The sequence below is a fragment of the Larus michahellis genome, chromosome 3 (genome assembly GCF_964199755.1).
Source record: "Larus michahellis chromosome 3, bLarMic1.1, whole genome shotgun sequence".
NCBI lineage: Eukaryota > Metazoa > Chordata > Aves > Charadriiformes > Laridae > Larus > Larus michahellis.
In genome coordinates, this window is record NC_133898.1 from 47,452,599 (window position 1) to 47,467,415 (window position 14,817).

General features: G+C 37.2%; 1 protein-coding gene across 4 annotated transcripts in view; it reads right to left on the reverse strand.

Annotated features, from left to right (window-relative positions):
• The window catches only part of CHRM3 (cholinergic receptor muscarinic 3), a 285,044-nt gene that overhangs the window by 117,969 nt on the left and 152,258 nt on the right, over positions 1 to 14,817 (reverse strand). For 2 of the 4 annotated variants that reach the window (XM_074580023.1, XM_074580024.1), the window contains exon 3: positions 13,507 to 13,609. In XM_074580023.1, the coding sequence (XP_074436124.1) occupies positions 13,507 to 13,604 (98 nt within the window). In that variant the 5' untranslated portion in view covers positions 13,605 to 13,609. Of the gene's footprint in view, positions 1 to 13,502; positions 13,610 to 14,817 lie in introns of all 4 variants that reach the window. The other 2 variants (XM_074580025.1, XM_074580026.1) reach the window with 1 other exon arrangement.

Consider the following 14,817-nt stretch of genomic DNA (forward strand, 5'->3'; position numbering starts at 1 on the left):
GTACTACTCTAAGATTAACAGTATCATATAAATGCCCTACTTCCTTGGTCTATTACATTTGTGAAACACACGTATAAGCCCATTCAGTCACTGTCAGCCAGATGCCCCTGTTTTTCTGAGATGTACTTGCACACATAAAAGGGCTGATTTTGCTTGGGTTTTTTTTCTGATGAAAAATAGATAAGATGGACTATCCCGACCACCCTGCTTTTCATACATCTGCACAAAGGTGAGAAATGAAGGAATGCACAGCTTTTCCCAGTGCAATACTGTTGCTGCTGCTACTCAGCTCCCTGTAAATGGGGCAGAAAAATCCTGGGTTCGTGTCCCTCCCACTGGCACAAAGCTCAGAAATGGTGTGCCTCTCCTCTTTGACCCAGTCCTCACTTACAGCTGAGTTTACAGCCATTACCAACATCTAGTAAGTTTGGTATTCTGGGTCAGGGAACTCTCAGAAATACGTTATTTTATTCTAAAAAAATAATCGAAAACTCCTTGTAGAAAGTTTAACCTCCTTTAGGCACTTCCAGAAACCCACAAACTAATTACTGCTTCACACAATTTTCATGAAGATAGTGCTATTACATCTGTCTTATAAAAAAACTGACATTAATCAATTTGTACTCTCCTTTATTTTCTTATATACATTTTTATATTTAATTATTGAAAATTAAAGAAAGATCTGGTTATTATTTGGCATGTGCTTTCCATCCATGACAACAATCACATTAAGGTTGCAAACATAAAAATCTACGTGTATAGTTCACTAATAGAAAGACCACTGAAGAGAGCTGAAAAGGACGCAATACTGAAACCAAAACATTGAGATCTCACTTATTCTATCTGTTTTTATGTGGGAAAATCGTTGATATTCTTCTGAAAATTGATGTAACTAGATAGCTCACAAAAACAATTAATTCCTAGATGCAACAAGTCACTATTTAGTTTAGTTATATTACGCTGTATGAAAAATTCAGAGTCAATGAAAAAAAAAATTAAATAAAAAATTTTGATGCAAAACCATTTGATACATCTGATCATGTTTAACCTAAAAGGTCAGTTTGTGATGATAAGGAATGTATACACTGTCACTAAAATGAAAATATGTGCTATTACATTTCATCATAAATGTCAAGAAAAATTATGTTATCATTCATATTAATTATATACAATACTATTACATCTTTTAAAAAAACATAGACCTTTTATAAAAACTCTGAATACAAAGTCCAGCCTTTTTTAACTATTAAGTTAATAGGAGGGCAAGAGCAGTCACCTGTTTTTCTGTATTTCCATTATCATATGCTTCTTTAAGCCTCACAACAGATCTCCACTGTTTTTAAACTTGTAGTTATGAGCACAAATGTAACAAATAAAAGAACCAAATGCATATATACATAAACACATAGATAAGGAAAGGAATCCCTTTGGCTTAATCTGCAGGGAACTTTACAAATCTGATATGTAAGAAATATAGATCCCTATAATTTGGGATCTTCACACCAGGAACTGAACTGGAAAATCAAAGCTGTGTTATTATTTATGCTGCAATTATCCTCAATGAAAAAAGGACCGAGAAAGAAGAAACCAACCAAGAACAGTTTGTGTTCTTCTCAAATACCTGACTCACAATCCTTTTGGTCTCTGCACTGAAATAATAGAGGCTCCTCACTACCTCATGGAGATACAGTCAGTTTGTATACAATTCTTTAAAGCAATGATTTAGAGGGATTTATAGCCAGATAAAGTAGTTTTGAGATCTAATCACTAAGGTAGAAAAACCTAGGCTCCCTGGAAGCAGAGGCTTAAATTCTGGCAGGCTCACCTCATCCTTTCATCTTTCAGAAGTAGATTAAATTCTGTGTAGCTCAGCATATAGGGGTCCTCCACAGGACTTTTAAAAGATGAAGTCCTATCTCCTCTAAGCGTTGTTTAATATAACATCTTTTCTCTCTTTTTTTTTTTTTCCCCTTAGAAAGAAGTCCTAGCAAATTGAAATAATTTTTTGAAATATATTTCTCTTCTCCAGACAGCTCCCTACCTTCTTGTCTTGAAGGTTTTGAAGTTTTATTTCCTTGATTCTCTATTTTAGTCTAAGTGATAGACACTGTCCTGTAGAATTGTTCTACTCCACAGGCAGTGTTAATAGAAATCAGGGCCCAGAAGAATACAGGCATTTCTTCACAGTTCAAGATTTGCTCTTTTCATTTCTTTAAATTGCCAAAAGCTAATCACACTCACTGAAACCACTGAAATAAAATTTAAAACTATCTTTAAAAAGAGGAAGAAACCTCAGCAAATATCCCAGTAATTATTGACCCTCTCCAACAAATCCCTGTATGTACTGAGAAACAGTCTGAGCAAATTAATGACAGTGGCTACTACAGAGCTTGAGCTGAAATTTTTAGAACTAAAACTGTTGTTACATATTACAAGTAGTAATGATTGTACATGTGTGCACTAGGGATCTAATTTAAGCATTTAATGACATCTAATGCATTACAAAACCCTATATATTTTTGGTAGCTACTTGGTACAGTTTGTCCCAGCGGCCTCTTGTCCCAGCAATTACAGATCACCAGAAAATTGCTAACAGAACCCCTGTTAATGCAAAACGTGTTGGCTAGAGAGAAAAAGGGATGTATGGATTGGTAGTCCTTAGGTTTCTGATTTCTCCCAACTAAAAAGAAGACCGATAAGAAAATGGATTTATCCCTACTTTAAATCTTTCTTAACCCTGACTGGGTTTTAGGCATATAATCCAAACAGTCCCAAAAAGAAAGATGCATAAAGATAATGGATAATAATAACTAGTCAACCCTCGCTGCTATTTAGAGTAAAAGGTATCACTAGGAACGGATGCAGTGTGAAGGAAGTAGAAACGCAGCTCATCAAAGAGGCACTGGCTTGAGCAAACAAAAGACCAGAAACTTAGGAGTCCATGTCTTCTCCTCAGGACACACTAGGTAATACCTTGGTATACAATGCAGCTTATTTTCTGTGGAGAGGGAAATAAAACAATACAATATATCACAGCCTATCTTCAACTTGATGTTCCTCACACAAAAAAAGACGACTGACACGAAGCACCTATTGTTTCTTTCCTCAGGGACCTTTAAGTACACCTAGTTCTTATTAACCATGCAATGTCTGCTAATGTTTCAGAAGGGAAGATATACTTTTAAAAATTATTCAGAGTAATAAACCTTAAGAACCGTCTCAGTACTTTTGAAGACAGACATTGTATCCCTTGAATACAAATGTCACCAACAAACTGTGTGTCAAAATGTTTCTTCTCTAGTTTTCTTTCACAAGTCAGTCAAGGTGGTAAATGCCAGCTGATGAGCAGCCCAGTACACGTTTCCACTTGAGCCTCCAGCTGTTCAAAGCCCTTTGCATAGTCCTGCCAGGGCTGCAATAACCTTAGATGAAATGGTACAGGAGTGGTGCCTAGAGTTCACCTGAGAATTAGAAATCAGGATGAAAAGTCCTCTCTTGCAAGCTGTGCCGAATGCAACTCCGTCACCTTGCAATTACGTAGGAAATGGTCAACGATTACACACAAGAATTTGAGACCCTGGTCATCAGACTCCACAGATGTTGCAGAACAGTGGAAAAATCTATGAGGCAAATGCCAAAATGTGAGCACAAACTGAAACAAATCTTGAAAATGCTTGGGCGGACTGCCGGTTACAAATAGAAGCAGAGGGCATCTGGGTTACTGAATCCGAATCCTTGTCACCGTGCCACAGAAAGCTCTGCTCTCGGTTGTACAACTTCTCTATCGATCTTTCCCAAGTGCTGCAATACCTCGTCTTGGGCATCCCTAGGACCACAGTATGACACTGCAGATTCGTTGTGCTGTTGTTGAGAATACTTTTCAACATCAGCATCAAAGCATCAGCATCAATGCTTTTAATTAATTAAATGAATGCTTTAATTAATTAATTTAGAGAAAAGTTTGAAATTGAAGAATCATAGTGAATCATTCACTTTACACATAGGACACAATCATTCAAAAGCTCCATTCCTTAGTGTCAGTCTATTAACACAGTCGATCTCTTAATATGAATTAACATAAGGAACGGAACTTCTGCCATAGAAAAACATAACACTATTAATTTCTTCTTTTCTATTAATCACTAGGATAAGTTTTACAAACTCACCAACAAAGTAATTGCAGGTTGCAGTGAATGTGATTCTAGCTCTTCTCACATGCACACTGCATCCGTGCATGCTGCAAGCCTGTTAGGACCTGCTAAATTTGTTCCGAAACAATGATCTTCAGTCAAAGTCACCCATTCAAAATCCCCACTGAACAGAGATTTTAAAATGCTTTGAACATTGAGGAATCTTCTTTTTTTCCCCCACTTTCACATGCAAACAACTGTATTAAGTTAGATTTAAATCAATACAGGGGCTGACATTGAGAGTCGCTGTACCTTAGGGAATCAGCCCTTGGCACATCACTTGGTAGGATCCGCTCTGCAATAGCATCCCAATAAAACGCAGGCATTTTTCAGAAGATATGCACTGGCCTGAAAGCATAATGTTTCTAATTCACCCAGCACCAGGCAAATCAGCAGTGACCAGCTTGCTAGAGCCGACTGTGAACCCCTCTAGCTTTCATGCACAAGCGATACACTGTGCCCAAGAACTGAATATAAAGCTCAGTTGTATAATCACTTATTCTTCTGACGTCTAAAACAGAAAAAAGTTGAAAAATCCCAGGGAAAAAGTACAAAAGCAGCTTCTTTGTTTGGATCATTTCCTTTCCTCCTACACTCTGCTTCAAAGCAACACTGATTACTAACTGCAGCTGGACTGACACCTCCGCTATGATATCTTTCATTACTTCTATTTTGATAGCAGCCAACCAACACATCAGATACAATACATTCCACAGAAAACTCATAGGCTAACTAAGAAAACAAGAAAGAGATGGCTAACATCTATACACATGCAGTAAGTTTTACGTTACATCTGTGTGCTAAAAACATTTTTATACGTTTAAGTAACTTAACACATCCTGAAATATACCTGACTTTAGTACTGTGATCTTTCATTTTCACTCACTCATGAAATGTTCAGAATAATAGTAAAAGAAGGTATGATGTTGAGGGGATATTTCAAGACAGTGCTATAGCATCGTGAGAGACAGTATGAAAGGTACAAATGTGACATGAGATTGTCATTCAGAGCAACATTAACTAGAAAAACAGATCACGCAAGGTGTCATCATATGTACAGAAGGTTGAAAATATTTTGTAATGAAACTTTAGGACATTTTGGAATTAAAACATTTTCCACATTAACTGTCCATTTGAAAGTTGATTTTACTTACAAATTACACTGAAACAAGAGATATGGTGGACTTGCAACTATGTTCTCCTGTGACTTGTACTCTTGAGTAAAACACGTGAATCTAGTGCCTTGCTGTCATTCAGAGCATGGCTGGGTGGCAGCTGTGTGCACATGGAGACAGAGCACACGATAAAGTGAACAACTATTCAAATGGACAAATTTGCAAATTCAGAAGAAAGCCTCATTTTAAAGCCTTGCAGTTCCTCGTTAAAGGAAACTCCAGTTACCTCACACATCCAGCTATGCAACTCTATGACAACTACATATGCGTATATATACACATACATATGTATATATGTACATATAAACATATAGATATATGCATTTATGTACATTATACAGATATATACATATGTACATGTATATACACATATAGATAGATGTAAAGATATAGACATTTCAGCAAAATCCTAAAATTATATCACTATGACAATGACAAAAAGTTTCTCCTTAAGTCCTTGTGCGTGAGGGGTTACAAGGAGAATGTGACCGTCACCTTGTGTACCGTGGGTCTGGAGAGGAGCAGGCAATGTGAGGGGGATGCAGCTGCAGTGAGAGCCAGAGAAGGGGATTGAGTGCACCCTCAATAAATTTGCAGGTGACACCAAGTTAGGGGGGAGTGTTGACCTGCTTGAGGGTAGGAAAGCTCTACAGAGGGATCTGGACAGCCTGGCCACGGTCAATTGTATTAGATTCAACAAGGTCAAGTGCCAGTTCCGGCCCTTGGGTCACAACAGCTCCATGCAATGCTACAGGCTTGGGGAAGAATGACTGGAAAGCTGCCCAGTGGAAAAGGACCTTGGGGTATTGGTTGATAGCCAGCTGAATATGAGCCAGCAGTGTGCCCAGGTGGCCAAGAAGGCCTGAACAGCATCCTGGCTTGTATCAGAAATAGCATGGCCAGCAGGACTAGGTAAGTGATCATCCCCTTGTACTTGGCACTGGTGAGGCCCCACCTCAAATGCTGTGTTCAGTTTTGGGCCCCTCACTACAAGAAAGACATTGAGGTGCTGGACGGAGTCCAGAGAAGGGCAATGAAGCTGGTGACGGGTCTGGAGAACAAGTCTTATGAGGAGAGGCTGAGGGAGCTGGGGTTGTTTAGTCTGGAGAAAAGGACCCTGAGGGGAGACCTTATCCCTCTCTACAACTACCTGAAAGGAGGTTGTAGAGAGGTGGGGGCTGGTCTCCTCCCACAAGTAACAGGCAAAAGGACAAGAGGAAACAGCCTCAAGTTGCACCAGGGGAGGTTTAGATTGGATATTAAGAAAAAATTCTCCACTGAAAGGTTTATCAAGCATTGGAACAGGCTGCCCAGGGAAGTGGTTGAGTCACCATCCCTGGAGGTATTTAAAAGACCTGTAAATGTGGTGCTTAGGAACACAGTTTAGTGGTGAACTCGGCAATGCTAGGTTAATGGTTGGACTTGATGATTTTAAAGGTATTTTCTGACCTAAACCATTCTATAATTCTAAGGGCTTTTGTTTATTTGTTATGATCAAGCAGTCAGCCCTGAGAGTAGGACCTGAACTACCTTAGCATGTTAAGATTTAGTTGGTGATACAAGCATACATTTGCCTATAGAAAGATGGGATTCTGTTGCACAACAGTTTCAGATTTTTAATGAGGAACTACCTTTTTATTCAGACTACCACAAACCATCCTAAACAAAATATGTGGTGATATATGCATATACATTTATTAAAATCATAAAATTATTCTCCATTAATGTTAAAGTTGGTGCAAAGGGACAGAAACCAAGAACGGAAAAAAAATAATTAATCACGGTGTAATTTAATTGCATACTGAAAACTATTTTTTAATAAAATTCATAGAATCATAGAATAGTTTGGGTTGGAAGGGACCTTTAAAGGTCATCTAGTCCAACCCCTCTGCAGTAAGCAGGGACATCTTCGACTAGATCAGGTTGCTCAGAGCCCCATCCAACCTGACCTTGAATGTTTCCAGGGATGGGGCATCTACCACCTCTCTGGGCAACCTGTTCCAGTGTTTCACCACCCTCATCATAAAAAATTTCTTCCTTATATCTAGGCTAAATCTACCCTCTTTTAGTTTAAAAATATTACCCCTTGTTCTATTGCTACAGGCCCTACTAAAAAGTCTGTCCCCATTTTTCTTACAAGCCCCCTTTAAGAATTGAAAGGCAGTGGTAAGGTGCCCCGAGCCTTCTTGTCTCCAGGCTGAACAACCCCAACTCTCTCAGCCTTTCCTTATAGATGTTCTATCCCTCTGATCATTTTTGTGTCAATCCTCTGGACCCGCTCCAACAGTTCCATGTCCTTCTTGTGCTGAGGGCTCCAGAGCTGGACACAGTACTCCGGGTGGGGTCTCACCAGAGCAGAGTAGAGGGAGAGAATCACCTCCCATGACCCGCTGGCCACGCTTCTTTTGATGCAGCCCAGCACACAGTTAGCTTTTTGTGCTGTGAGCACACGTTGCTGGCTCACATCCAGCTTTTCATCCACCAGTACCCCCAATTTGGAGAAATTTAAAAACAGTACAGAAAAACTCAGAATTCCTACTTGCTACAGTATAGTAAATTCGGTATTTCATTACAGAGTTCATTACCTCTATTATTTAATCACATGGCGACAATTTAGAATAGGAACAAAAGCTAGTTTTAAAATGCAGACAAATAACACTGGAGAAAAAAAAAAGTATCTTATAAAGCAGAAAGGAAAAAGTTTCCTAAGGATATACAATGAAACTGTAAACTTAATTAAGCCTTAGTGAAAATCTTAGAAAATATACTGAAGAAGTAATTTCTTTAGACTTCTGTGACTAAGTCTTCTTACTATTTTCATAAAACTTTTAGGTTCTGAGTCAATAGAAAATATATCTAAGCTTTGATATTTCGTATTACATTTTCCCCTGTCAAGGTTTACTCAGTCTAACATGAAACTCTCAGGTCAACAAAGTTTTTTTTCAATCCGGTGCTAGTTTTAATTACTATTGCCTTTTGAAAGTGCTCTTTAAAAAAAAAAAAAGCAAGCATTTTCTAAATTAGGGGAAAATGTGTGCATGGCTTCTTTCTTTTTTTATATTGGAATATTGTTAATATTTGTAAAGATTTATTTTCCTATGGAAAAAATATTTTTAATCACTTGAAATTAATTTATGTGAAACCTCAAAGCTTGTTTTAGGCCTTAAATGGGGATTAACTACAAATTAGTGTCTAATTTAAAGCTGACTAAAGTGGGAATAAGTATTGTATATGGGACTGGCTTGCTTCTATTATACAACCTGTTTCAGTTTCTGCTAGCTTATATGTGCTTAGACTATTTCCACAGATACCCATATTGCAAAGCTGTCAATATTAGAGGAGCTCAGCACTACAGATTTACTGCCTTCCATGCTGTTAAGAACGATAACCTGATTTAGTTCAGCCTGTATGGTCTCTTGTCATGGGGTGAAAAAGGAAGGTGGAATAAATCATTCTTACAATTAAATAGTTCACTGACGTTTCCCAATATTTTCCTAGTCACCCTCTCCTGGAAGTCATATTATCTTCATATATCTTAGAGTCTAATACCCTATCAGGTTCCCGTATGAAACTGAATAGGCATAAATTTATAGTAAGAAAAGAAAGGAAAGCATATGTATACCAGCCAATCACACGCACACATGCACAAACATGTGTGACCTTAAATCTGTAGATACACAAAATACACACACATGCATATATGCATGTACAGCATCTCCTCTCTGTCTCCAAGTTACATTTATAAAGTTATATATAATGTATGAGAGACTAATGGATTCTCTTGCTTGTGTTGCCTCAACAGTTAACCCCTGTGAGCACCTTGGAAGAAGCAAGGTGCATCGTTTGCACCAACAGACTAAAATACTGGAACAGAAGAACGCCTCACACTCTCTGGTTTTGATACAAAACTCCAGGCTGCATTAAAACAACACAAAATCTCAACTCCAGTATGAGTTTGATTAAATTGAACATGCACGATGCAGCAGTGGTAATCTTCTGTCATACACTGATGCTCAGAGGGTTAGTCACCAGGAATAAAGCAGTGAGAAATGAAGGAAGGTAAGCAAATAAAACTATAGTAATCTACTGAACAGAAGGGCTTAGAACACAAAATGGGAAAGAATGACTCCTGTTATAATGACAGTACTTTTAATTATATATATTCAATGAAAAATAAACTATTAGAGAGAGAGTAAAATACTTCCAATTAATGGAAGTAATGTAATGTTCAAACTTAAATGAAGTATTTTTCCCTTGAGGGTTTTACTGTACTATTTTATTTAGCTTAATGTAATTTAGATTATAAACAGAATGGTTTTGTAAGCCCCCAGAGAAATGTATTTTATTTATAATGTATTCCTTTGAAGTGGTTATGGAAATCATGCTCTTCCTGAAGTCTGTATCTCACATACCACCTACTGCTGCAAACTAGTCAGTCCTCACAAGTTAAACATGATCAGTCTGGTGAAGCATGTGACAAGAAAACCCAAGATTATTTTTTTTTAAATGCCAGAGGAAATAGAAATTTGTAATTCCAAAAACTACTAGTCTTCCCTCCGAAAAAAGGTATTGAAAGATCTTTGCTCATAAGTTATGTTTTTTCAGAGGGAATGGAACTTAGCCATAATCATTCCACTTGAGTTTTTAATGCATGTAATGAAAGAAGAATTGTTTACACTATACCCTAGAGGGAGATTCAACTGAGAGTAATTATATTTTGTATACTTAAATTTAAATATGCAAATATTACCATCTTTCATTTAAATCACAAAGCCTTAAAAAATGTAACTCTAACATAAAAATACACTTTCTTTCAGGATGCAAATTACAAATGACCAGTTTATGTCACTTTTTTCTTCCAAGTAATTAAGATAATATGTTTATGAATAAATAAGCAAATATGAATGAATAAATTGAACCCCAGTCTATGTGCTCTCCTCATCATCAATAGCTACTGCATAGACACAGTTAAATAACTAGAGACAAAGAGGGAGTTGTCTCTAGTAAATTAATTTTGGCCATTAATCATCTTTTTAAGCATAATAGTACCCTATCCTCATGGATGAACCATTAACACACTAGCTAAAGATATACAATGATCTAAGCTGTGGTGCTTCTCCTGAAACAATGTCAAACCAAGTCACTTTGAAGGGACTAAGCAAGTAAGCACTGTAAAATTGGAATGATTTTGCAACTGCTTACAGCATGTACTCATGACAGCTGTAGCCACAAATTACACATGCTTTTATAATTGGTTATTCTTTTTGTCAAAGCTACTCTTCTGCTCTAACCTACTAAATAGATAAATAAATAAAAATACAAGTTCCATTAGCTTTGGATTAAAAGCTTGAATCATTTTTCAAGGGATAATGTATAGAAGCAAATATTTCTCTATCACTATATAAAACAAACATCAATGCTCTGGAGTTAAACTTCTGATTGACTTAGTAGATTTTATCAATATCATGAAGTTTCAGGTAGATATTTAAATGCAGAAAAAATATTTTTAATCACATTATGACTATATGGAACAAATATGAATGAATTTTAACACATTAATATTTTTTTAAATAATCAACATGAGTATACTGCTATATAAACCTTCTAAGAAAAGACATTTCCTCTGTCTCTTCTTAGAACAGACATTACCTAGTTCACACTTGAAAGTTACACCAATTGTGTTAGAATTTGCAGTTTGTATTAGAGCCAACCATCTATACTTTGCTAAAAGCCACTAAAGCACAAGCATTACTTGTGTTAAACGGCAAATGCATATCATAGTGACCACTACCCTTGCATTTGAGGCAAGATTTTAAGATTCTGACAGCCTAAACAGCCGAGCTAATGCACCTTTGCTGAGAAAAATGATGATGCTTCTCTTGACTAATGTAATGTGTTCAGATGAACCAACAAATTCTGTTTAATGTACTGCGCATTTGTGGGTAGTAAAGCACATTATTTTATTATTTCTTTATGCATGTAATCCCTTAAGAGGTAACATGACAGTGTAGTGCAAATCTAAAGCAATCCATTAGATTTATTTGCACGAATGGCTTTGTTGTTGTTAATTTAGTATTAGGAAAAAAAGATATAAATTTCTGGCTTTCTGAAAACTTTGTTACTGTATTTCTTGTAGACGGATTATATGGTTTGATGCTTTATTTTTTGCTCACTGTTTCTGCACTGCCACATCAGAGTCTAAGTGACAAATAACACAACTTTATATAGGGAGAGAGATGTGTACTGTAATAAAATTTGCAGAAGTTAATTATATGAATTCAGGTATTTTCTTTGTTACTTTCCTTTTAGGCTAAAACTGAATGCAGTTCAATTCCAGTTCCTTTGGGGTATTCTCAAATTTGGCACCAATTAAAAAATTTCCTGCCAAGGAACAGTTGTGCCACTGATACCTGCAGAAAAGGCATTCTCCTCAGACTCTATATCCTCTCCAGCATAATAGATGTCTTTTGGGATTGCTTTCCTGCCCATCAGTTACAGCTGGGGAAGATTTTGGATACTCACAACAGGGAATATGTATCTTCTCTCCAATCTAGAACTAGCAACCCATTTATGAATTGTGACAATTCAAATTTAACTTCTAAACCAGGAAATGTATGTGTTTTCAGTATTTTATTAACAGAAAATCTGTCACCTGCAACAATACCACAACCTTTCACCTTACCTGAATAAAGGTCTAAGTAAAGCTGGTATATGGTCAACACAACATAAATGGCAAAACCAACTGTAATTGAATATGGCCAGCTGTGCAACCATTTGCAAGATACCATGTCCTAATTTCAGGATATGAAAGCAGGAGTAAGCATCGTTTCCGGATTCATCTGAGACACTTGTTGTTAGTATTGAAGCCATATAGATTCAACCAGTATGCTATGAAAATGCTTTCCTGAGATGACTTGGTTAGAAGCTTTCTCCAAACAGAACTGAGTGAGTGAAACCTCAAGACACTCCAGAAACAATCACAATAAACTACCAGTGCCACCGTCCCTAAAGCAAGTATGTGAGGAGAGCTTTTTTCTGTGTAAGGAGAGTGTGCAGGCACGTATAAATTCAGGCCATCTAAACCACTGCTAAATATCCATTTTTACAGTTTATTTCCACAAAATTAGAAATGCAAACCAAGGTGGAAGTTTTACAGAAATGTTTAAGGAATGTAAAAGAAACACCAACTACAATGTAGACATAAACGCTGCAGCCTACCAATTCATGTAAATTAATTTAAATGCCAATGCAACTGAGACATAAAACAGCGTAACATACAAGGGAGAAAGCAGTCAAGTGATAATGAATGCTGGCAATTTAATCAGAACAGTTTAGTTTTTTGCCTAGGTTTACTCTCACAGAGGGAAATGACTTGTTGAAACTAAACCCAGCTAGCATATCAAAACCAGAAGGGAAGACATACTTTTCAAGAAATTGAATTTAACTTATTGGATTCTCACCTCTACTATAGCAAGACTGAATTATTCTGCAGGGAAATCCTGGAGATGGAATATCAGCTACATTTTTTATTTTGTCTGAAACTCATAGAAAACTTGAAGGTTTGTGCAGAAGTTCAAGATGATCAACAGGAATAACCTGAAGGCATCTTTTTTTCTGATTACCAATACTACGATACTGCTCTACTCTTCTTCAGACAAGCATAAATGTTCATTCATGTAAACCTTTCCAGCCTAGCTCTTATCCTGCTAGCTGTGCAGTTGTAATAACAAGAAGCTCAAGGTTTGCCAACTGCTTAAGAATTTGTTCAATTTCTCTGCCTGGTTTTGTGCCTAAGCCGAAATTTGCACCACCGCAGCTGCTATTCAAGTTAGCTCAGGTACACCTACAGGAATGAGAGGCATCACAGTGTTCCCAGCACCCACAACAACTTAAAATAGATGTGTCAAGGAGACCAAACACATTGTGACATATGACAGTCTACAGTTGTGTATCTGTTGATGATAAAATAAAACCCATCACAAAGGTAGAGGGCTTAATAAGTGGTTTTTCTATTCATAAATTCAAAAAGATCCTGACTTCGCAAAGCGAGCACTGTTGCTCGCTTTTCAGCTGTTTCTTGATATCTTCAATATTTGGAAAGACATAATGTGAAAATATAAGTTTCTTTGAATTTTACCTACATGGTCCAGTGAGGAACATCAAAGCGGCTAGTTGGATCAGGCACTGTGTAGTTCTGTGAACTCCTCTTTTGGAAACAAAACTGGTAGTGTGTCAGCATGTAGGCTGTGAACAAAATAAAAGACAGAAGAATTATTAAAATAAATTATGAACATGTAGGGGAGACAGACATATAAGCCAAAAGCCCTTCTTTGGACCAAGAGAAGAGAAAAGCTATTAATAATATTAATTCTATTACTGGATTTTTATTTTTTTTTTAAATCTTAAGAGACGTAGGTGAAAATAAACTCAAACATGCATCTGGAGCAGTGGAGTTTATCTGGAAAATAAACTCAAACACAGATCTGGAGCAGTGGTAATAAGATGGTAATGACAAGCCTTTGGGATGCTCAGACCTACCCCCAAATAGCTATCTATGATTACGGTATTTTCAGATTATTTTAAAACCCAGTGACAAACACAGTTAGAGTGAGGCTAACAATTCCTCCAAGACAGCATGAAGAAGTATGCAGCTGAGTCAGCAAGAGAGCTTGGCTGGCTTCTGGCTGGAAATTGGCACCTCCAACTGGGAGATGGGATGCTGAGCCCACCCAGACCCCAGGAGCAGCTCAACACAGGGGCAGAACTAAGAACTGGGCTCTCCTTTTCTACCCCAAATTATGCAGTCCCCCAAGCTAACCAATTTTGAAAGCTGGTTTGGAATATTAATTTTCATGTAAAAAATGTAAAAAGCTAGAAAAATAATACCCCTAATATATTCCACACATTACATTTTCAGCTTCATTTAACATACTGTTGCTTTTAAAAGTTGACATAACTACTGAAGAAACAAAAATAACAGTAATTAAAACCAAAACAACACACTCCTCTGAAAAAGTTGTAAATTCCTGAAGTCAGAAGTGTAGAAGAAGGATGAGCCACTGACTACTATGTTCCATTTCATTATATATAATTAGTGCCAAGTGGAACCATGTCCCATTATTATCCCATTTATTGCATGCCATTGCAGCCTATGGCTTCAAGACCCCTTTGAATAACTTAAACACAGAAGAGCGATTCTGCATCAACAGCTGCTCCACACATTTGCGCAGTGCCTCAGCCTTTACCAGCATGCCAAGGGATTTCACTCCCAGGTGTTATAAAAAGGAGGCAGCAGACCAGAGAGATAACAGACTGGCTGTGCTGCATGCTCAGTTTCTCAGGAAAAAAACCCAAACCAACAACAACAAGCTGAGATTATTAACAAACAAGGCTGAGACTTGGATGCGCACAAGTCTATGGGACCGGATGGGTTACATCCAAGAGTGCTGAAA